The sequence below is a fragment of the Alosa alosa genome, chromosome 17 (assembly GCF_017589495.1).
Source record: "Alosa alosa isolate M-15738 ecotype Scorff River chromosome 17, AALO_Geno_1.1, whole genome shotgun sequence".
In the NCBI taxonomy this organism is placed as follows: domain Eukaryota; kingdom Metazoa; phylum Chordata; class Actinopteri; order Clupeiformes; family Clupeidae; genus Alosa; species Alosa alosa.
Window position 1 is genome coordinate 28,365,618 of NC_063205.1, and position 25,093 is coordinate 28,390,710.

Genomic DNA, 25,093 nt, shown 5'->3' on the forward strand with positions numbered 1-25,093 from the left:
ATGTTTATCTGTCTTGGGCACTCATGGGAACTACAATCTATTCATAATTAATTATTTTTCATAACAAAAATTGTTCCATGGCATGACTCAACTCCCTTTTGTCAAAGTGAGAAATGGAGTTTGCTGTTGAATTTTTCTGGCTCAGGAACAAGTTCAAGAATAGATTTATCTTGGAGTTATTATGAGCTGTAAAAATATTTAACATTTGCCATAGAGAAATTCCATATTTGTTTAAATGTCTGTTTAGCTTGAAAGGCTAGTGATTTAATCTGTTTGGAGTGGGAAATGGTGTGTTAGTAACTATACAATGTGGGCTGATTGCCTCTTCACTTTCCCTTTCTCTCTCATTCTGTCTCTCTCTCATTCTTTGTCCATGAGCAGTGTTAGGGATGGTGTTTCCCTTTTCTCTCTCATTCTGTCTCTCTCTCATTCTTTGTCCATGAGCAGTGTTAGGGATGGTGTTTCCCTTTTCTCTCTCTGTGTGTGGCAAGGATTCACAGCAGAACCAATGTTTGCTCAGGGACGTCTCTGTGATCAGTCTGTTGCCTCGTTAAAGGGGGGCATAAAGAGATGAGAAAGAGGGTGAGAGTGTGTGTGTGTATGTGTGTGTGTGTGTGTGTGAGTGAATGGAGACGTGTGTAATAGGAAACCCGTCCTCCTTCTGTCTCCCTCCTCTCTCTCTCTCTCTGCCCCCTCCGTCCCTCTTCCCCTCTCTATCCTCTCCTCCCTCTTCTCTCTCTCTCTCTCACTCTCTTGCTCATTCAGATTTGTTTGTCCTACAGGCAACTGGATGGAATAGCAGTCCTGTCCTCTCTTCCTCTTCTCCGTTCTCCCCTCTCTTCTGGGTAGTCACTTGAAGGAGGCAGACACGGAGCACCAGTGAACCTACTCACGGGACACACACGCACCCACATACACACTCACACCCACGGACAGATAGAGTGAGAGTGTGTGTGTGTGAGAGAGAGAGAGAGAGGGAGGTTGAAGCTGTCTTCGGTGGGACCAGGATAACCTTTGGACCTACTGGCACCTGGCACCAGCAGTCTCAAGACGGACTAAGAGGGTAAGTCCGAACCCCGACTGGTGTCCAGATCAGGATCTGGGTCCAGCTGGCGAGCTGAGCCCTGCTGGGAGTGTGTGGGTTTCCTTCTCCAGCCTGGGGTCCAGATGGAGCAGAGGCAGTAGGTGTGTGTGTGTGTGTGTGTGTGTGTGTGTGTGTGTGTGTGTGTGTGTGTGTGTGTGTGTGTGTGTGTGCGCGCGTTTGTGTCGAGAGGGGGGTTTGGATCAGAGGGCTCTGGCTAACAGGTGCGAGGGTCCCACTGGTGAGACCAAGGGAAATGACAATGCTTAAAGTTCTCATGCAGGATTCATCTCAAACAGCGTGCCCACCCAGCCACCCTGACAGTCTTGCCAAGTCTGTTGAATTAATCTTGTGGCTGGAGATGATGTTTATATTGCTTGTGGGTGTCTTTTTATGTTTTTCCTAGTTTCTCTGCTGACTTCACTGTCTTATGGAGAAGAGCCAGTTGATTTCTGTGGAAATTCAGAAGGAGGTCTCAGATCTGATAACGGCAAAGGTTTTACTGAATAACATTTATTAGACTAATAGGTTAGTGCACGTCGTGGGTTTGGCGTGTAACATATTATTTGCATTTATATATGGGCTATTACCTTTCAGTTGTATTTTTATGATCTAAAACATGTGGTCCTATTACTATTGCATATTCGTACTCATATTTCGAGTACCCTACTCCTTTAAACACTACCGCCAAACAACTCGTCAACTCGTCCAAAACGTTCAGTATGAAACATAAGGCAGAGTGTTTATTTCAAACATACATAGTTTCTTATTTATGCGGATGAAAAACAAACAAGTGGAAGCAAATAGCAAGCAGAAAGTCTATTAATGGGTCCAGTGAGTCTTAAACTAATAGCCTATTTCATAACCGCCACGACGCACTTCTGATTCCTTTTCTTGATCCGCCTTTTCTTGATTTTTATTCAGCCGAAGGTATAAGTTAAGTTTTTTTTTTCTTCTTTTCTCAGAGTCAAGCGTGCGTTTGGCACCGCGTCAGGGAAGCGAGCTGTTGGCAGATAGGCTATGGGGAAAGGCGGTAACGGGTAGCACTGGTCGCCGCTGTGCGCTGATTCCCGCATGGACAGAAGGCTGCCGCCCGCGTGCGCCTCGCCACTGCTCTTTCGCACCATACGATGCTCTTTACCTCCACTGACTCCAACGGACTAATGCGATTTCCTGCCTTAAATGCATCTGATTCAATTACGACCTGGCGATCTCTGTCTGTAACCAATCTCTGTTTATATTTAACAAGGAAGAGCACAGGCAGACTGTTCAAAACAATCTCTCGTCCAGCTGCAAGTGCATTTCAGTCAATTACTACAGTTTAAACAAACCAAATTGTGTGCATATGTATTACACATCACAGACGACAGATGCTTAATGACTTAAGGTTCATGAGATGACATAAAAATGAGCCTCCCTTTCAAGGACGTTGTTAAGCATCTAAAATAAACAAACCTTGATTTTGTAAATCACCCGTTTAATGTTTTGTGTGCATCGTTTTGTTTTTGAAGAGGGAGGTTTCTGTATAGGCGAAATGGAAAATTCATTAGGCCAGGATATACAGAAACAACACACTATAAAGCCGATTATCGTCACACTATTCAAATGTAGCGTGTGTCTTTGTTTGTTTAAAACTGGCTTTGAACCAAAGGCATTTAAACTTTCATTTCTAAACATTCCTGGCCAGACGTTTTTGACAGTATCCCTGGACTGCGTTCAAAAGTCCCAGACTATAAACGATGCGAGTGGTTTGGCGGGCCTGAGTTTAGTTATGAAGTGGGACAATCCTCGTTACAGGTCTATTGTGAGGCACGGCTGGGTGATTAAATCGGGAAAGAGAGAGAGAAGCAGTCAGGCATACCAGGACCAGCGCTCAGGTGCTTATTAATGAATTCCTCTGCTGTCTGTTAATGCGCACCAGAACTCAAGTCTCAGGGATGCTGTACAAAGAGTTGTGAAAAAAAGGGTGAGAGTGTGTGGACTGTATTTTGTATTTATTAGTGTGTGCTATGCAGTTATATAGGCAAAGAGAAGGGGTGTGTGTGTGTGTGTGTGTGTGTGTGCGTGCGTGCGTGCGTGCGCGCGCGCGTGCTTGCGTGCGTGTTTTGGCAGCATGTACAGCTATAGTGTGAGTGTATGAGTATGCGACTATGCGTAAGGTGGCGGGGCCGCATGGTGTCTTATCTCGGAGTAATGGTTTATGACGTCCAGTGGCAGCCTGCTGGGTTCCCCAGTGATGACTTTAGCAGCTGTGTGGCTGACATCTTATGGACGGAGAGAGAGAGAGAGAAAGAGAGTTGCTTTGCATGGTTGCTTCTCTCCGCTCTGCAACTTCCATTTCTCTGCTATACTCCTAGACGCACTGCCAAAGCAATCTCCACCTTACTCTGTTTTCCATATGCTAACCGATTAGCCTTATTACACACACACAAGCGCGCGCGCGCGTCCTGTACACACATATGCACTTTCACACACATACCAACATAAACATAGGTAGCGGAGTCCTAGCATAGCTTTTTTAGTGCAGCTGCGACCAGCCTTCTGCGAAAGGGCGGGCTGACCTCTGCCACCCAACCATTACCTGCCACCGCATTGCAAATTGAAACTTTCGTAGATATCCTGCGCGCCTGCTTTCCTCTTCACGACCAGCCATCAATCTTTCAAGACCGCTCATGTATAAGCCATGAGCGTGGAGACCGTCTTTTATTTCCCCTGCGCAAATATAAATATATATTTGTGCTCCACGCATTGGCGTGATGTTTCTGTAAAGTCCCGACTCTGTCCAGTGATGCCTTTGAGCTCTCCTGCAGCGATGAAAGAATCCCTAAACAGCATGTGTTCTTCTTGTCCTTATTCATTATTGATCACTTATTGTCTCAGAGAAGGGGGAAAAACAGAGAAAAGGCCCTCAAGTGTTATTTTTTTATAAAGAGTTAACTCATGCATTTTGTACCAGTCTTTTGAAAGGCAATAGTGCATTTCCCAATTCTCACAGGAGACCTTTGATCCACATACAGAACTTCTTACCAAAGACTTGGTGTGTGAGACATGGAGGTTTTGAATATTTTGATTAATCACTTTGTTATTTTTCTTTCTTTCTTTCTTTCTTTCTTTCTTTCTTTCTTTCTCTCTCTCTCTCTCTCTCTTCCCCTTACAGGTTTTTTTGGTCTGGGTGTTTTTTCTCTCCTCCCAGACATCATGGGGTGGCCACAGGGTCATGTGACCTGGCCAGTGGAGTCATCATCAGGCAAGGTGACGGCCACGACAACACTGGCTCTTCTGCTCATCTTCCTCAGCGCCGTATCCCCCTTCTCTACCCCACAACCCAGAGTCTTCCTCACTTTTACCGGTAAGCAGTGAGTTGGCATCTTGTGTGTCTTCGTGAGAATACTGTTTAAGAATAAAGTGCGGAGGATCTTCTTGTATCTGTCTGTCTTCTATCTATCATCTACCCTGGAGAAGGGTTAGATGACGCCTTATTCTAGAGAAGACCGCTAATGCTGAACGCATATCCAAAATGTGTGTGTGTGTGTGTTTGCTCTCATGATGTGAACTAATTTATGGAGTTTGACCTGGTTTCGATCTAGTCACTGGCGGAAGATACTATTTAATAAATGTTTTGAGCGTGGAAACTTGGTTCTTATCAGTGCAGTGCACACATCCCGTTTAGGTGAGACAGATTTACACAGCAGACTGACGCTACTGACCTGGTTTAGGTGCTATTAGAGAGGAGCCTCGCCTCCCTTTGGAACTATGCACTTCATCCGTCTGCCTGTCATGTACATATTACTGTAGTGGATGTGGCTTTTACAAGGGATCTGATTTATGGCTGTTTTAGAGCAAGTGCTCTCAGTTATCAGGCTTGGACTAACTTAATTGTGCCATGAATCAGTGAAGTCAAGAGTCGAGTTGCATCATGAATCACAAGAGTGAACAGTGAGGTTGTTGGAATTTCACCTGTGTGGAGACGTGCTGTGAAGCTACAATGTGACCGAGTTGAACTTCTCTTTGCTATGAATCGATACTGGGTCTAATTAGACAATGCATCATGCATGAATTAACTGATGCGGTGAATCAATTCTGAATCAACACATGCCCATGTGAGTCTGCGGTGAATTGGCCCCGATGTCTCTGCACGGTTAAACTTTAATTGACGGGGAGTGTGGTGAAGGTCCTGTTCCTCATTATTCTATCCAGTTTGTTCTTATTTCTTCATATTTAATTACGTTGACATGGATCATTGACTGAATTATTAATGGGCTTGAGAGTTCGAGGATGGGAGGGTGGGGGGGTGGAGGGGGCCTATTTTCTCCAGGTCTCAGAGGCTCCAGACTTCCATGCTTGCGATAGGGGGAGAGTACTGATGCTGTACAGGTGCTTTCAACAGGAGATGGTTGATTGCCCTTAATTAGCACTGCTGGATGAGGAGAGACTGGGGCAGAGGAGTGTGTGTGTGTGTGTGTGTGTGTGTGTGTGTGTGTGTGGATGTGTGTGGGTGTGTGTGTCGGGGTGGGGTGGTGGATGGGGGGAGGAGGAAGGGGAGATCTGGTTGGGCGTCTGTTCTGTGTCTGTTTCTGTGGTGACAAGAATGTCAGGCCCTTAATGTGGCCTTGGCTGTTTGGCATTTTGCACTCTCTCTCTCTATCTCTCTCTGTCTCACTCTCGCTCTCTCACACTCAAACAAAGACACACACACACACACACACACACACACAGACACACACACACACACACACACACACACACACACATACAGTGTGAGTACAGTGGCGGGTGAGTTACGGCCCTGGCTGATCGGTGGGATGGTCGTGCGGCAGGTTGCCAATGGGTTTGTGCTTGGGGAGAATGGTGGGCTTTGTGTTGGATGGACTCGGCTTGTCTGATGTAAAAATGGACTGGCCGTATCTTCTCAGGCTAGCTTACCTTATTTCACACTCTTTATTTGCCTGTCAGCATATGTTTTTTACTTTCCCACTCTTTTGCCTCATTTCTTCATGCCTAAGTGAGATTTAATTCATTACAGATCACAGTTTCGACTTTTCACCGCTGTAATTGTCTTTCTCTGATTATCATTCTTGGCCTGTAAGTCATTTTTTCCTTTTTTTTTCTTTCTTTCTTTCTTTCTTTCTTTCTTTCTCTATCCCTCTCTCTGACTTTCATTCTCTCTCACTCTTTCCTGTCACCCTCATCTGTCATTCCTCCGTGTGTGTGTGTGTGTGTGTGTGTGCTGCACAGCTGTGAGATGGTTTTATCCAGCGTCTTTCCACTGCCGAAGTCTGACTACCAACTCACTGACTGACTCAACAGCTCATGGCTCACTGGTGCACCGTGCTGACCTGAGAACAGTGGCTGCCAAAAACAGGGACAAAAACCTGGATGGGAAGTGGAGTGGGGGACCACCAGAATTAGACCTCTGTGACTTCTGCTACGCGCTGCAGACCCATGAAAATGGCTGACCCCTGTGGTCAAAGGGTCACCATGCTGAAAAGAAGTCTGGCCTCCACCCCACAGCAGGAGCCCAGGTGTGGATTTGATTGGTCCCCCCCTGCTCGGGATTAGACGTGCTCTGCTGAAGTCGTCAGCGTGGCGTGGCGTGGCGTGGCGACATGGAGGAACACTCACACCCAGTTTTTAGGGAGCGAGGAGTAGCGAAAGCACAGCCGCCGGCTTGTAGCGGTTTACTGTTTGATGATGAGAGCTCGATCGGGGAAGGTGGGGAGGTGGAGGTGAGATGGGGAAAACAGCACAGGTGTGCTCGAGATTGAGAGTGTGATGTATTGGGATGGCTGCATCGCGTCCCTCTCATGAGGCACATTTTGGCCGCTTGAGTCGTTGGTTAGGTAGACAGTGAGAGGGAAAGAGGGGCCTCAAAACTCAGTATGGGAGCATAACTCAGGTCTGTGTGTTTGTTTCCATGATTTAAGTCCACGCTATACTGTACTACGTGACGCACGGCTAGACGAGGTTGAATTGATCTCGCTTCGTGAGCCGTAAATCACAACGGTGCGAAGGAGGCATGGGAGTGTATATCTCCCGAGGAAGGAGTTGGATCTCAGTCAGAAATCGCCAGATGTTCACTGACAGTAGGGGAGCTGATGCTCAAGTGTGAAGGCCCCCTCATCTCTCTCTCTCTCTGTCTCTCATTCTCTCTCATTCTCTCATTCTCTCTCTCCTCTCTCTCTCATTCTCTCTCTCTCTCATTCTCTCTCTCTCTCTCTCCACCTCTTTCCTTATACGAGACTGGAATGCCTCAGTGTGGAAGTTGCTCTCTAAGTCTAAGGGGTCCCTCAGGGAGATGACGAGCTACCGGTCAGACAGAGGGACAGAGGCAGCAGGTGGGTCAGCACCTGTGTCAGTGCAACATGCTCCACACAATTGGGCCAATTTGGTGGCTCCACGAGGGGAAATAGGGGACGGGAAAGAGGTTGGGGGATGTCTTTATTATTCTGACCCTGATCTAACCAAACTTCAACTTGGTGGGAAAACAATCCCCTGAAGGGGAGGATTTAGTGGAAAGCAGGTAGAAGCTGGGGTCAGCTTGTTTGGAGTATGCAGCAAAGGCCAGCGTCGGTGGAGGTCCTCCTGGCCTCTTCCCTGGTTCTCATCCCCCAACACCCACCCACCTCCCCCCCGGGGGCCCCTGAAACTCAACCCCAGGGGTGACCCGGGTTCACCGGGCCCGAACAGGAGCGATCGCGTCTTGTCTTGGAGAGAAGTTGCGGCTTCTGACATTCCATCTCTTCTCGCTGTCTCGTTGAAGCCAGTGCAGTGGGCCAAGCAACATAGCACCATAATAAACACAATCGATCGCAGCCCCTGCGCTAAAAATGTGATGAACGTTAGCCTTATTCTCAGCAGAGCATGATAATAAACATGACGAACTCCGTTTGTGTTGAGACACGCACATTGTGCCATACTGGAGTGCAAGTCAAATTTACACAAGAGTTACACATTTATACAGTGTGTTTTTATACATTTGTTTGATGTTTTGACGTCCAATATTTAGTCTAGCCCTCCGATTGGTTCCATATACTGTATGCCGTTGAAGTATTTTCCCCCGAGGTGTCTTGTGATCACGTAATGAGCTCTAAGATTCATGTGAGTTTTGGCGGTACCAGCAGGGAGATGATGCCAATGTTTTCTCCATCTTTGTAATATTGCTGTGATCACGCTAATTACTTTGAATCATGCTGTAAGGCACAATAACAAATAGAGCTGTGTTAGGCCCCGGCCAGACCTCAGAGATGTAGTCCGATAGCCTTGTGTGCTTATCAAGAGAAACCCAAGACCTCCAGAAAGTTTTATTTGAACCAGTGGTGTGAGTGAGAAACAAGGGTCAGGTAGAACCCGAGCAGGAATCCCATGGGTATACAGAGGTCCAATTCATTACGCATGCTGGAAATATTTAAGTTGAGACAGGCACGTTTGTTTGGCTGTTTCCTTTGTGACTCTGGGAGAATGTGGAACACGTCGGGAATCTAACTCGACCCGTTTCATTAAACCTTGGGCTCGGGTAAAAAATATGCGTGGAGCCGTACGGCTGCGTTACTTCATCCCAGGCCACCCAACCAGCTTCTGCTTTGTGTTTTTTTTTTTAACGATCCTGAGAAAGTGTTTGTCCAGTCCTCACCTGCATTGCTGTTTGCATGGACAGACACGCATCACGTAGTCTCTTTCGTAAACCGATGGTGTGGCATCTACACAGCGAGAGTCAGATCTGCGTCCGCCGTGCTGCTTGAGTTACGACTCTTTGCACACAGGCCGCTGCAGGTCTTTGTTTTGTCTCTGGCTCTTTGTAGCGATGACTGCGTGTCAAAGACTAACACGTCTGGGTGTTGAGTGTCATGGTCATTGTTGAGCGGTGAACAGGACAGGCTGTGTGACATGACGGGGTGGTATCTTTTTTAAAGGCTCGGTAAGAAGCAGTGTGAACTCAATCATTGTTCTCTTAACCCAAACTAGTCATGGTGGTAAGAAGGTAAATGTGATTTAGTAGGTGACTGTTTTGTGTTTGGAGTGTTTGTGTGTGTGTTTGGAGGATAGTGTGTGTGTGTGTGTGCGTGTGTGCGTGCGTGCGTGCGTGTGTGTGTGTGTGTGTGTGCTCGTCTCAGTGTTTGTCCCAGCATTCTAATCCGCCTCATACGTCTTCAGATTGATGTTTCGCGTGTATTGTTCCATGTTTCTCTGTGCATGTGGGAATGTGTGTGTGTATGTGTGTGTGCAAATATCTGTGTTAGAACTTGTGTGTGTGTGTGTCTGTGTGTGTGTGTGTGTGTGTGTGTCTTTTTGCGTCTGCGTTTATAGAAACCCCTGAGTCTATTTTAATCCACCTCATCCGTCTCTGAGCCGAACTCCCATTCGGGCTCGTGTCGGAGACGGCTCGGAGCGGGGATTGTTTCCGATGAGCGATCGCTCCCTCTGCCTCCGCTGCCTCCGCTGCCTCCCCTGCCTCCTCTTCCTCGGGCCCTCTGTGTGAGCAGAAACAGCCGTCCACACAGCCTACACCGCGGTTAGCCAAGAGGAAGCGGACATGCCGTTTTCTTCACCCAGGCCTCTTCACCTTCACCTACGTTCCTTAGACTTCTTCCTACACTTCGTCAATGTTCTAGCATATTCTAGCATGGAGAGAGAGAAAGAGGGGGGACAGAGGTTAGACTGTTTGAGGTGTTTGTGTTAGGTGGAAGTGTCGGTGGTTGGAGGCCATATGGGAGCTCAGACCGGTGGGTGTTTTTACATGGCTTTTTTGACCGATGCCTGTTCCGCCAAAGACTTTGGAACACTGGCCTCCGCCTCAGTCCTGTCTGATTCTGCTGAATCACTCTGGTAAAAATACTCCTCTGTGGTTTGGTCACCCAAGTGCTGTGTTTAACAACGATGTGGCTTCAACTGTTTATTGGAATGTCGGAAATGATGTCTGAGCCCCCGCAATCAGGTTCAGTTTGCATTCCGAGTCCAATCCTGCTTTTTTTAATACCAAGGTAAAGTCGAGGCTAGAGTTGACCTAGTGTGAGACGTGGCTAGAAGTAATGCATTTTCCACATTCTTTTATGTCAAGATCAGGGTTTTAGATTAGACACGGTTGCGCCGTGCCAGAGCTGCAGCAGTCTGGCATAAATCAAACACTGACATCTATAACAATGGCTTAATGCTCAGGAAATGTTTACCCCACCCCTGATTTTAAATGCATCTTTCTAAATCTCTCTTAAATGCATTTCATGTTGATGTTTTGGCTGGGGTTGCCCTCTTGACTGTTTGTTAAGTCTCTGACCCTCTGAGTAATAACTACATTAAACGAGACACAAACCGAGGACAGCGAGGAGCAGCCTTGTAAGGTCACCGAAAGGTCAGAGGTCACCCATGGGGGAGGGGCATTTTAGAAGAAGGTGGTAGCTGTTCAGGAGAGCATCTTAGCAAGTCTGAAAAATGACACTAATTCGATTAGTGTCTGTCCAGGGGTATAGTATTGATCTTCCATGTAGGGCCTGCTTTAAGAGGCATGACGTCCACAGAAATAGAAAACATAAACAAGTTTGATCAAAAACAACTGTAATGCCTCAGAATCTGGGGAATTCCACAGCAACACAAACCAGGGCCCTGTCGGGGCTATCATCCTCAGGGGTGTGGCAAGAGGCACCAACAACCTAGACGTCTTGTTCTTTCATTTCTCTCTCTCTGGGGACTTCGCTCACTGCCTTGCACAACAGACAGACTGAGAAAGTCATTTGTCCCCAGGGCCATTGAACTGTTCAATGCTTCACTTAAGGGAAGAGGAGAGATAGACTTCTCTGCATAGTCTGTCTGCCTCTTCACCCCCTCCATGTTTGGATACTGTCTGTCCACTAGCCACTTTTACCACTGTCTTTCTGCCTCACTGGTTGCGTGCTATATTAGCACATTAGCACATATGCATAACCCCTCCCTCCATGCCACAGCCGAACTGTGGCCACACTTATACCTTTTCTTAAAATAGTTAAATATATAGATATGTAGACTTTACTTTACTTTATTTCTGCATTGTTGCACTGTTGGACTTACTCATTTGCACTATCACCATGACCACTATCACCATTGCACTATCACCATGACACTAATTCACACAGAGCACCTTACCTTACCTTACTATGCACAGAGAATCACAGGCTCAGTCCCTGCCTCAGTCATTGCAAGCGCCTCTGATTGATTAATCACCACTATGTGGATACTGTTTTAGAATTGATTTAGATTAAGTGTTAGTTAGTATAATTTGTATTTTAGTATATTTAGCATATTCTTTATCTTCTACTGTCCTTATTGCTTAGTTGTGTTTTTATATTATATACTTTAATTACTCTTTCTGCTGTTAAAGAATGTGTTTGTGTTGTCTGTATGCTGCTGAGACCTTGAATTTCCTCTGGGGATCAATAAAGTATCTATCTATCTATCTATCTATCTCTCTCTCTCTCTCTCCATCTCTCTCTCTCTCTCTCTCTCTCTCTCTCTGTCCCTGTCCCTGTCCCTGTCCCCAGGCATGTGTCTGCTTGTTAACAGTGCTAATTGATTGAGTTAGGACATTCTCCAGTGAAGGTTAGGCAGTGTACTCCTGCCTGAGGCCGTGGTACTCAGACAACTCGTCTGTCCGTCTCCCCCCCCCCTCTCTCTTTCTCTTTCTGTCAATTCCTCATTCATTTTCTCCTTATTTTCCATGACCCCAGGGACTTCTCTGAATGTCAGATTGTTCAATTCTTTTGGCCCTGAATAACCTTAATCTGTTACAATCAATATTGACAACCTGGTCTGTTTACTGACATGTGGAGGTCAAACTGGTAATGATTGGAGCGGATTCCTCCATGTCAGCAATGCATCGATTTAGTTTGATTCATTCACAGCGTTGCTCTCTAAGGTCTTTTGAGGTGTTTGATGTCAATCCGTCTCTGTTTTACTATGCATGCACACTGCAGCATTAAAGTTTTTGCTGAGGAATACATCAGGATCAATTTGGTTAACGCAATTGGATGCTCGGCAGGGTTAGACTCAGACTTAAGTGCTTTTCCATTTGAACGGCTCATGCTCCCACAATCGTAAAGAGAAGGGGCTTCAACATACGGTCATGAAACAAATAAAGGAAACACTGGGGCAATGGAACAATACTTAAGCCGATCTCATATTGGCGCTCACAAACTCTTTTATTACCCCGACGAAAATGTCTGCCCTCTCCCACAATTTTTGATCAAAAGGCCAACAAAAAAAGAGGTTTCCTTCAGTCAGAATCTTCAGGCTGAATCTTTTAATGTCCCCTTCCACTGTATCAACCACATTTGTCTCACTTAGTCTCCAGACACATCAAAGCCCCCCTATGAGCCCAGAGGTTCCTCCGACAGGATGTATGGCCGCTTTAATGAAACCTAACACAACTTTTTTTTTTAGAAAAAAAAATGCTCTCAAAATGGCAGCTGTGACAAATGGGGTGAGTTGTTGAAGACTGGACTAGCCTCTGCTGCGCCGTACGCTCGACCCAGAAAAGCCCCCGTAACCTACTTAGGTTCCGCTTGGGTCTCGGTGGAGTTGTTCGGGCTCCGACAGTAAAAAAAAAAAGTACATGTACTTTACAACGCAAGAGGGTGAGGGGTGAGTGGAAGCCGTTCGATGGGGTCAAAGGTCACAGAGGGGGGGTAGTGACCCGGGGGAGTTGTATGACAGGTGAAGAAGAGAGCAGATGCTAATTGGGGCCAAAGCACGCGGCTCGCGGCCGACGCAGGCCGGTCAGCAGGCTCCTGTTTCAGCTCCTGAAGGGAGGGTGACAGGCCACAGAAATCCACACGCCACTGACGCAGATAGCAACTAACCGCATCCAGCGAGGACTTCTGGCACTGTACACCACAGCGCCTGTGAGTAAGGGGACGCTCTGTGGAGAAGGCAGTTTGGTCACAGTACACACAGAAGGTCTTTGAAATGAGAGGAAAATTAATGCGAGGAAACTAAGACAGAATGTTCAGTTTTCCGTGGCATAAGCAAAGATGACACATCGTGTTTAGTCTGCAGCGTCAAAGTGATAGTGATCTTGGATAGAGACAATGACAAAATTCGGTTGTTGGCTGCAATGAGCGGTAAGCCTACATGTACTGTATGTGTATGCAGAGGAAACTGCTTAAATGCCAGTTGGGTAAATCCACACTCTGCCCCCCGCCCCCCCTGGGAAAATGTGGGGAATGTTGGATGGACAGACTTCCAGACGACTTTCTCCACACGGATCCACGTGCCAACCGGACTGGGTGGTCTCCTGCACAATGACACACGTCCCCATTTACCTCTTGCTCTGGTCATCCTATCTGTCTTGTCAACCTCACCTGATTAACCCTGCCACCCAAAATACCAGCCGTCAATCTGTGGGCAAGTGCCCACGTCTCCATCACAACAGAGGGGGAGCCGTCTACCCTTGTCCTTGGGCAGCGGCCATTGTGTGCCTTGCATGGAGGGAGAGAGGGCCGCTGGGTTGCCTAGAGCAAGGCTTTGAATGGCACAGCAATGTATGAGACTACTGACACGCCGCATTACGTGAGGGTAGCCATGCGGCTCTATGCCTATTTGTCCCCACCGGAGGGGGGCGTGGGGCCTGGCACAGGTTGAAAGTCGGCCACGGTCAGAGGGACCCACTCGAATCTCACAAGGAACGCGAAATAAAAGGGGTTTCTCCAAATCCCCTGCTCCAATATTTATTGCCTGAACAAATTGGAAGGCAGGGGTATTTTTTTTTTGTTGAGGGGCTGTCTGTCCTGCCCACTTGCTGCCCCTGACGACTGGTGGAACCGGCTGGGGTGCCGCGGAGGCGATGCAGCTTAGCAATGAGGCACTTCATTTAGCTGGTGGTCTGTTTGCTCCTACTGGCCTTTACCCATGCTTTGAGGAGTGCGATTAATCAGACACTGTAGACCCAGACATGGAGAGGGAGAGAGAGAAAGAGAGAGAGAGAGAGAGAGAGAGAGCTAGACTGGATGGCAGCCCTGGTAACACAAGGGGAAGGTGGTGTGACCCGGATATCTGTCTCCCATCCAGAGAGTATCCGTATCCCTGTACAGGTGCACAGTGCCTAATATGAAGGGATCGCTCTTACGCCCACGCCTCACTGGCACGTAAGCCGATCCTGAGGCCTGTATTAAAGGGCCATCAGTCTCCCAGCATGCATTCCCCTCCCCTGACACGGAAAGCACAAGGGCTGAACGGCGTCTTCCTCATCCCCCGTGAGAGAGCGTGTCATTGGCTGGCTCGGTTTGATGATGTCACTACCAGGCAACGGTGATTTAGGGTGGACTTGTGAAAGAGACACATGCACTGCTGACATCACTGAGCCATCCACTTCAGTGTGTTGGCGCCAGGTCTCTGCACCCCCTACACCTCCCCAACCAAAAAAAAAAAAAAAAAAAAAAAATGTTGGAGGCACTTATGTGGTGCGCTCATCTCTCACATAAAAAGCTGTAACCGTTTCAGCGATCATTACACAGCTGTGATGTGATGGAACAGTCCTTGTATGGCTGAGACCAGACCAGTGAGTGCTACAGCGCTGTTTTGCACTGAAGGCCCAACGGAGCTTTTTACACCAAACAAATAGACAGTTAGGCTGTCAGTCAGCGTTATAACGCCGAGGGCCAGTGAAAAAAACGCCGGCACGTTCAAATTGCCATTCCGCAGTACTGATTTCATACCAGACGGCCCAACAATGCCAATCTCAACTTAATTACCACGGCACTGCAATTTAGCCCTTGATTGAGTTACTGCCAAACTAACACAGGGCATGGGATGTTTTCTTTGTCTTTTTGTCCCTGTTCCAGGCCATTAGCCAGAGGCCCATTTTTTGTTTGTTTGTTTGTTTGTTTTGTTTATGTTTTCTACACTCAATTCCCAAGGTCTCTAAGAGAGCTGTTGCTGTTGCCATAGTGCACTCATTCATTATGCTTAAAAACAGAAGAAACACTTGCATAAAAAAGTGCAATAACATAAAAAGTGAAATAACTTTGTAAAACCACATGTTATATAAGCTTCTCGCCCTGTCTCACGCTGAAATGCTAGCTGTCGTAAATAATTATGAAACATGCTGTTGCTAGGACTTCATATGCCCTTGGCTTTGTTATTGACTGTATAAGTCTGAGGGAGAGCTTATTGTATGACAAGTTATTTGATTTTAAGGTTCACTGTGAGACCAAAATTCTCTGTGTTGAGCAACAAAATGACAGATGCAATATATTGCTGGCGGCTTGTTTATCCAAATCCTCTTTTCTGCCTAAAACATTTTCTTCTGGGAAAGGTTCTGGTTACATAGGCAGGAGTATGTTATCCATGTTAAGAGTATGTGTTGAGATGTCCCTGTGAAAATCAATGGCAGGGTCACTTGGAGTGGGGATGGCCTGAGGAGGCATTATCATACCACACATGCATGTCAAGGTGAATGTGCCTGCATTCGTTAGTGCTTACATTCATCACACATGTCATTAAATCCATTATCACTCTCCTCAGTCCCTCAACCTTGTGCTTAAAGAAGACTCTTTAGTAGGCTTCACTAAAGAGTGCTGTCTTGCGTGTTACAACAACGTCCTCTAGGTCCTGTGTTAACATCTGTAGGCTTCCTTTCTGTAGCCTCTGACCATACTAAAGGACCTCCCAGCAAACCCTCCTACAAACCCACCACTGTTCTTTTAATAATGGATGACCCAGAGGTCTCCAGACTTGACGAAAGACCGCTGCTTCAGTCCTTGCCCAAGTGGCTTCCACTAAATGAGACACACTTCAAAGGCAACAGACGCAATGGCCTGCCTGGTCACCTGCGCCATTACTGGCACGCTCCGCTGCTACAGTGCCAGGGCGACCGCTGTGCCGTATCACGCGGCTGACCGGCGCCAGATGACCAGCAAGCCTCGACCGCGGCGGAGCTGTCGGGTCCCCACGGGCGAGTGCCTGCGGTCAAAAGCAGAGGCAGGGTCCTGTGCACCCGAAGCGTCCAGCTGGAAGGAGACTCAGCCCACCTGCCCACATCAATAATGAAAATGCCCCGAGACTTCCTGTTCCCCTTCCCACCACCCCACCCCAACCCCAGCCCCCACCAGCATCACCACCTTCTGTGTGGTGGTGGGGGTTGTGTTGAGAAGCTGGTCCAAGCTCAAGGTGGACGCTTTTGAGTGGCTCAGGAAGCAAGAGTCGGGTTTCTCTCACCTCCGGGAGTGCACGAGGGAAAAAAAATAAACGGAAGTGATTTAGACCGTTGACTCCTCCATGGCGCATGTTGAGGAGGTGATCCCCTCACGTTGACTCCTCCATGGCGCATGTTGAGGAGGTGATCCCCTCACGTTGACTCCTCCATGGCGCATGTTGAGGAGGTGATCCCCTCACGTTGACTCCTCCATGGCGCATGTTGAGGAGGTGATCCCCTCACGTTGACTCCTCCATGGCGCATGTTGAGGAGGTGATCCCCTCACGTTGACTCCTCCATGGGCATGTTGAGGGAGGGTGATCCCCTCACGTTGACTCCTCCATGGCGCATGTTGAGGAGGTGATCCCCTCACGTTGACTCCTCTCTGTGGCATGTTGAGGAGGTGATCCCCTCACGTTGACTCCTCTCTGGCATGTTCAGGAGGTGATCCCCTCACGTTGACTCCTCTCTGTGGCATGTTGAGGAGGTGATCCCCTCACGTTGACTCCTCTCTGTGGCATGTTGAGGAGGTGATCCCCTCACGTTGACTCCTCTCTGTGGCATGTTAAGGAGGTGATCCCGTCACATTGCCACAGCTCAGGCTGTATTCCCAGAAAATTGGTCAAACCAACGTCAGTGAGTTGGAGGAGGACTGGGCCATTCCTGTCCCCACGGTAACTCTTCGTCATGTTTATGTCTGTTACCAAGCTGTGGTTAGACCACATCTTAGTAAAATAAACACACACACACACACACACACACACACACACACACACACACACACACAAACACACACACACACACACATACACACACACACACACACACACACACACACACACAAATACACACACACACACCACCGGCTGCACTCCCTGAGAGATGCCTTTTTGCAACTGTTTGTGACATGGCCCCTTTGGGCTCCGCACTGCTGATGTCACAATGAAAGCATCTGGCCAAAGCCATGACTAACCACGCACATGTGGCGATAGAGCATGACATCCTCACGGATTCATTCATCACAGCATTAAACAATATCACAAAAGTGTCTACTGTACATTCGTTTTAAATGAACTAAAAAAAAGAGAGTTGCCCCATAGCTGGGTCGCGGTTTTGAGTTTCAAGACTTTTGATTTACGCGCCAATGAGCACCATAAACCCATTCTGTCCTCCATCCAAGAATGATTTGGGGGAGCATGACCAGGGAGTTATGTCTCTGGACTTTTAAAAGTTGTTACTTTGTGGGTTGTTCTTAGTAACATGGCTGGTTTTGATGGTACCAGAGAGTCTGGCCAGTTTTCTCACAGTGAGATATGACACTGTATCTGTCAGTCTGTCAACAAGAAGAGCACACTCTGATCGCACACTGAGGTCATTGGGGTTTGAAAGTTGGCAGGGCTGATGCTAAGACACTTTATATTGTTTGCCGTAAAACCAATCTTACCATGTAATCCTTTTACATTTAACACAACTGCGATAACGCCATCATACCGAATCCTATGGGAGAAATCCAAAGCCTTGACCGCACCTTTAGTCCGATACTATCTCTTCCACTTATCTCCAGTGAGGTCTATTCTGCGTCAGTGACGACGACAACTGGGAGATAAACATCTGGCTAATTGGTCATTTGATATTTCCTTTCGTGACAGACACTTTTTACTGCAAATAAAATACTTTGACAAATACTTTTTACTGCCTTGGATCTCGCAGGTGCAATAGTGCACCTGCCCAGCGCTTGTGGGAATGTTGATTCTGGCACAGTCCGAGGGAGTTCTGTGTTGATTTGGACACGGATCGTGTGTTTCGAGTGTTTCGAGTCGGGGGTCTCGGATTGGATTGGAGTGGATACCGGACACCTCGCAGTGCTCTCCAGAGCGGGGTGGAAGCCCCCTTCACTCTGTTTATCCAGTGAGGTGTCAAGGTCACATGACCACATCCCGTCAATTCTTCCCACAACATGGCCTCCTGGTCAGCAGACAGGGCCGCGCAACGGGGCGGAAACGAGAACGTGTCCAATTCCACCCCTGTGCAAACAACGAGAGTAATAGTGAACAAAAAGAGCAACGAATGAATAACAGTTGTTTTTTAACAAGCTTAAGAGTTGTGCAAGGTCTGTGTTGTCACGTTCCACACACACACACACACACACACACACACACACACACACACTCACACACACACACACACACACACACACACACACACACACACACACACACACACACATACGGAATGTTTGAGACTCCTTGGCGACAAGTGTATAGTCGTGCTTCTCTGTGGACCATGGCCTTGAGGGGGGAAGCTGAGTGTCATAGGAAAGAGAAACAGAAGTGGCTTTGTTGACAAACCTCACTAGTATGCAAGACTTGCCCTCTGTGTTGGCCAGCATTCACTAAAACAGATTTGAGATGTTACTGAGCACTGTTAAATATGCTATGGTGTAACTTCAGTTCAGTTTTCTGAGTATGCTCAATCCCGTTTTTCTGTTCTGCCCTGATGAAGGCCATGTTGGCCAAAACATGTTGGCATTATTTATCTCTTTGAATATGAACTAGCCTAGTATTAAAGGTTTTTTTAATTGAAAGAAGACTGCCTTGGATTAATCTGTATGCTCAATCCTACTCATGGACAACCAACCCCCCCCACACACACACACACTCACCCACCCCAACCCAGCGTGCATTTTCTGTCTGTCACTGCTTCAAGTAAACCCGATGAAAGTGAGCATAATTATAATTTACAGCAAAATCAGATTACCAAAATCAGATATGTTCCACTAATCAACTACCACTGACGAGTTAGGTCAGGTATGCAGATCAAGGAAAGATGGAAAAAATGCAGGCCAAGAAGGGGGTCAGAAACAGGGATAGACAATTGAGAAACAATGGATTAAGGTCAAAATTGTGATGCTTTTTTAATGTTTTGAAACCCTTTATTCATGTTTATAGCAAGAAGGAGGATATTCGGACTTGCAAAAAACTCTGACTTTGGGGCTTTTCTCCCTGAAGCAAAATAAAGTTGACAAAACACACAAAGTCTTTACTCTCCTTGACTGATTTCAGTGGAGAAGCATAATCATACCGTCTTGGCCAAGGCCAAAGCAATGTGTGTTTGTAATTAAACCTCAGTTATTCCTTCAATGGTACATCTCTTTCTCTCTCCCTTCCTCTCTCTCCCTCTCTCTCTCTTCCCTTTCTCTGTTTCTCTCAGTTTTTTTCTTTCTCTGTTTCTCTCTCCTATGCTCCACACCCCCCACACACACACACACACACTCTCTCTCTCTGTCAGACCAGGTTTATCCTGATGAGTTATTTTGGTGCTATTGTGGCGCTTTAATAATTCTTCCCTGAGCTCTAGTGAGATGCTATCGCACTGTCTTTGAAGCCGCAGAGATGCAATCTGCTCCACCAGAGGTCCCATTTTTATTAAACGCACATTCACAGGATGAGTCTGACAAGACTTTTCCAGTCCAATATATATCCCGCACAGTCAGGTGAAGCAGAGTGTGTGTGTGTGTGTGTGCGTGTGCGTGTGTGCGTGTGTACCTCATGTCTCACTCAGTTTTAACTCTTGTGGTCTTTCTTATCCAGTAACTCTTGTGGTCTTTCTTACCACACTTGTGTGTGTGTGTGTGTGTGTGATGTCAGATTCGCAGAGCAATCAAGACAGGCCAGAGGGTAAAAAGTTTGCTCACACTCTACAGTACTCTCGTAGTAAAAGTGGTCCCTTGCTTTGTGATGAAAGGCCGTGGCTGGGCCTGACTAAATATGCCGTAAGGTACAGGAACCAAGGAGAGGGGAACCACCCTCCCTTTTGGGTCTGAAAGGTTCTTTGTGCTGAAGAGAAAGGGTCTCGGCCAAGAATCAGAAAGTGACTTTGAACAAGGGGAGGGCCCGGGCACAAATTGTTTGTTGAACCGCGCGGGGCAAGGAACAAAGGATGAAAGGAGCGTTAAAGGAAAGAAAAGAGGAGGAGAGGAGCGACAGAAGCGGCGCCGATCAGCACAACTCCGCACTCTCTCCTGGCCCCTCTGTGCTGATTGGAAAAATTATAAATATTCATAAGGTTAGCTTTCAGAGCGAAGGGCTTTGATAGTGCAGTGAAGAGCACTTTCGCCCCTTGCAATCTCTCTCTCTGTCTCATTCACTCACTCACTCACTCTCTCTCTCTTTCTCTCTCTCTCTCACTCACTCTCTCTTTCTCTCTCTCACTCTCTCTCTCACTTACTCTTTCTCTCTCTCACTCTCTATTTATCTCTTTTTTTCTCATTCTCTTTCTCTCCATTCTTTTGCGTGGGGGCCCTCCATAAGCTTTAAGTGAATACCAGTGTGTGCTGCGGTGAGAGGAGATGTTTACCTCTTCTACCCCCTGAAGCACCCTGAAGAGCTTTGGGGGTATTCTGCGGGCTAAATTGCCCTTTCGAGCACCTCTCTCTCTTTTCCATATAGCCCTATACAGTGCTGGAGGATGGAGCGAGGAGGGGTGTGTGTGTGGGGGGGTGGAGGTGTGATGCTTGAGCCGCATTCTCCCGCAGGGCAGGCCCTGGTTACAGTTAACGCTAACAGTAAGCAGAGCACTTGAGTGACTGCTGGACTGGAGATGCTTCATGCTCTCATGTTGTCTCTCTCTCTCTCTCTCACACTCACTCGCTCCCTCACCTTGCTCAGTATTCATCATGTTTCCCCCTCTCCTATCTTTCTTTGTCTGTGTGTGTGTGTGTGTGTGTGCGTGTGTGTGTTTACATATGTGTCTGTGTGTGTGTGTGTGTGTGTGTGTGTGTGTGTGTGTGTGTGTGTGTGTGTGTGTGTGTGTGTGTGTGTGTGTGTGTGTGTGTGTGTGAATCGTGAACCCCAGACCTCCAGGCGTCCCAGTCCTTTGAGTACTACACTCTGTCTGAGAAGCCCATGGACTACCGGATCCTGCAGATGGACGAGGACCAGGACCGGATGTACGTGGGCTGCAAGGACCACGTCCTGTCCATGGACATCAACAACATTACGCAAGGCACGCTCAAAGTGAGTCCACTCCTCCCCACACACACACACACATGATCAATGGCCCAGAAATCCATAGATGATAGTAGCACAGGAAATCCAGCTTACATTCCCAGACCTTGAGGTAAAAGTAATAAAGCAGCTCAAAGATCACATCATTAATGTTTGTCCACAGTCATTACTCCAAATGGCTGTTTTTATTTGCTTCACACAATTTTATCCATATAAGTTATGTTCAGAGGCAGCGGCTAATAACCTGCGAGGACAAGCTAGTCATTGTTCGTCAGGTTTCTCCATAAATCGTACTCTGAGTATGTAACCATATTATCACACGGGGCCGGGGCACGGAATGGATTTTTCCATGCATAAATGTGTAAGTGCTGCCATGCTGGTAATGTAACAATGCCAGGTAATAATGGCAATTACTGTCACTCAGCACTCTCAGCATGGGAAAGGACAGCATAGACCCCTAAAAGGGTGAAAAGGGCGTATCTGAACTGACAATGAGCCCATCAGATAAGGGGGAGGGATAAGATAGCTCTGATTACTTATGCTGATTTAGAGCACAGGGTGACACACGCACATGCATACACACACACACACACACACACCCCATATGCATGCCAGAATGGACACACACACTCACATAGCCATACATATAGCCACACACACACACACACACACACACTCATTCTATACATAGAGGACAGGAGTGAAGTGGATTAATATTCAGTGAACTGTTATTCTAATCAGCATTCCTCCTCAATGATGGGTGGGGGTTGTTTCCACACATGCATTTGTAGACTACTCTCATAATGTTAGATAGAGAGAAAGAAAGAGAGAGGGAGAGAGAGAAATACAGAGAGAGAGAAGAGAAGAGAAGAAAGAGAGAGATACAGAGAGAGAGAGGAGAGAAGAGAAGAAAGAGAGAGAGAGAAGAGAGAGAGAGCGCGCAATGAAAGGGAGACCTCAGAAGAACTCTGCATTTCTGCTCCTATCCAATAACACAAGCCTGTTGTCTGAAACAGGAATATACTGCCTCCTGCTCTGCCCAGGGATGGATTACTGCACGGGCCTACCGGGCCCAGGCCCAGGGGCCCAAGGGGTCAGGGGGCCCTAAAGCTCAAGCCTTTGCAGGGAATCACTGCCTCAATATCAACAAATCACGATGTAGGCTATGAATCTGATTGAATTTAGTATTGGCCATCCCCAAAATGCACCAGAATACAGGAAATCACATCAAACAGGGGCTCAAAAGTTCATAATCCGCCCATGGCTCTGCCAAAGGCTTTCAGAACAGACATGTCTTCACTCTGATGTGTTGTGCACGTTTACCTCACGCTCGCCTCTCTTCTGCTTCCAGGTAGTCACTGAAGAAATGACTTCCTTTCAAACCCATTCATTTGCTTTCATGCTTTTCCCATCAGGTGTTCTGGCCCGCCTCCGTCAGCAAGATCGAGGAGTGCCAAATGGCGGGCAAAGACCCCACGGTAAGACCACTGGCACCACCAACCCCTCTGACCACATCTGCAGACTTATGAAAGCATGTGGCTCTCTGCCATGTTTTTTTTTTTATTATTTATCTTCCCCTGTGATTCAGAAGATTTCAATCATTAGTCACTGCTTTGGTGGTTTTTAGTAAAATATATATAATTCACTTTAGTAAATAGGCTTCATTTGTTGAGTTAATGCAAAACGTCTTAGCGACTTTGATCTGTATGTGGATGAGTTAGCACCCCCCCAAACATGGTCTCTGATCCTCCGAAGGGCCCTCTGTTCACAAGAGTGTGGTGTGTGTGTGTGTGTGTGTGTGTGTCTGTGTGTGTGTGTGTGTGTATGTGTGTGTGTGTGGGAGGGGGGTAGGGGGCGCTCTGTTAGTGCTGGACCGCATGTGGAAGTGCAGATGTGTACCCACGGAGGATCTTAGCCTCCCCCCATGCTGTTCATTTACACTCGCCAGCAACACAAGCCCTGATGTGTGGGAGGCTACCTGTGTCCCCGGTCTGCTGGAGAGAACACAAGCAACCATCATCAAAGCCAGTGCCCAGCGTGAGACGAGACTCCACAGGCCCCTCAGTTACCCCCCACACACACACACACACACGCACACACACTCCCCCATCACCCCCCTCTGCCTTACTTAATGGACTGGCTGTTCTCAAGGCTCGTCTGGGTGGGTGATGAGCGATATCGGTGTTCTATCTGACTGGCTTCCGTGATGGAATGACAAATAAATGAATAAACTTGTCACTTGAGGGGCGGCTAATGAAGCGGCGGCTGCAGTCGGGCTGAAGTGTGCGCACTGAAGTGGGAGACAGGCTGGGAGGTTGGTTATTGGAACGCTGTTGTCTGAGCACTAATGACTTGATTAAAGAAGAGAAGAGAAAGAGAGAGAGAGAGAGAGAAAAGGAGGATTCAAGGATACAAATAGACTCACTTTTGCCTTGAAGTGGCATAGAGAACAGCACAAACAAACAACTCATCACGAGAAACATTCCAGTAAACTCTCAGAAGTAAAAAAAAAAAAAAGTGTTCAGTGATCTTTTTATTCAGAGGAAAATGAATGAAAGAACACAATGATGGAAAGAATGAACATAAGAGAGAGAGAAAGAGGGAGAGAGAATGAATGAATGAAAAAGAGAGGAAAAGTGACAGAGCCATTCCCAGATTCCTTTTTGATTTGTGTCGCCGTGGGCTAGTGCCTGGTTTCCGTGGACAGGCTCTGGCAAATATTTGTGTGAGCTGTCTCTAGAGTCGAGCCACCCTGATGATCAAATCCCTGGCTCTCTCCCTCCCTCCCACTCTCCCTCTCTCTCTCTCTCTCTCTCCTCTCTCCCACTCTACCTCTCCTCCTCTCATCCTCCTTTCACTCCTGTCTTCTCTCCTTCTCCCCGACTGCACCGGTCTCCTAACACTGTTTGGACAGGTCTGTTTCATAATGCACTCTCTCCTGGAGTCTCTTTACTCTCTCTCTCTCTCTCTCTCTCTCTCTCTCTCTCTCTCTCTCTCTCTCTCTTTCTCATGGCTCTAGAGACGCACGCGCTGTCAGTTTGTTACTCTTACCCTCCTCACATGTATACACTCCACTGTGCATTTACGATGGAGTCTGTGGCCTCCGGGTCCCATGAGAAGGGACCACACATGGTTCACACTGGTTGGCATTTGGAAAGAGAGAGAGAGAGAGTGTGTCGGAGGACTTCTCTCTTATTCCCTCATTTTCTTTTTCTCACCTCTCTCTCTCTCTCTCTCTCTCTCTCTCTCTCGCCATTGTCTCCATCTTTGGGTCATTTTCTTGATGAAGTGATCTTCTTTAGTGGATGTGATGCATGTTTAGAGGAGTTCTTTTTCAAGCTGGGCTGTGATCTCCAGATGAACTCCAGGGCCCTCAGACACGTGCGGCCTCCTCGGTGAGCTGGTGAGTTGGACGCTCATGAAAGTCTGCCGTGAGGGCTTACATAAGCTTCATTAGGAATATGAGCACTGTGCCTGATGCCATGTGCCACACCAGAGGAGCGCTTGTTGATGCAAACTGAAAAGGAAGAGTAGAGTGAGAGAAGGAGAAGGAGGGAGATAGAGAGAGGGAGAGAGAGAAAGGGAGAGAGAGAAAGGGAGAGAGAGAGAGAGAGAGAAAACAGACAGGACAGAGTAAGGGTGTGTGCCGTTGGAAGTGCTGTTGTTTTTCAGCATTGTTCTCTCTGGTGTGTGTGTGTGTGTGTGTGTGTGCGTGCATGTACACACAAGGAGCATGAGCCTCTGCAGCTGCTGTTTCTACTCGGCTAGCCAAGTTCCAAACGACTCCCCAAGCGTTCACTCCTCTCCTCCTCATCCCTCCCTTCTTCTCTATCTCTCTCTCTTTTTCCCTCT

At 47.4% G+C, this 25,093-nt stretch overlaps 1 protein-coding gene across 1 annotated transcript in view; it reads left to right on the forward strand.

Annotated features, from left to right (window-relative positions):
- Window positions 1–561: 561 nt before the first annotated feature.
- Window positions 562–25,093, forward strand: part of sema3c (sema domain, immunoglobulin domain (Ig), short basic domain, secreted, (semaphorin) 3C) — a 44,308-nt gene continuing 19,776 nt past the window's right edge. The window contains exons 1-5 of the mRNA XM_048268772.1: window positions 562–582; window positions 783–1,063; window positions 4,239–4,430; window positions 21,090–21,250; window positions 22,657–22,719. Coding sequence (XP_048124729.1) covers window positions 4,280–4,430; window positions 21,090–21,250; window positions 22,657–22,719 — 375 coding nt within the window. The 5' untranslated portion in view covers window positions 562–582; window positions 783–1,063; window positions 4,239–4,279. The remainder of the gene's footprint in view (window positions 583–782; window positions 1,064–4,238; window positions 4,431–21,089; window positions 21,251–22,656; window positions 22,720–25,093) is intronic.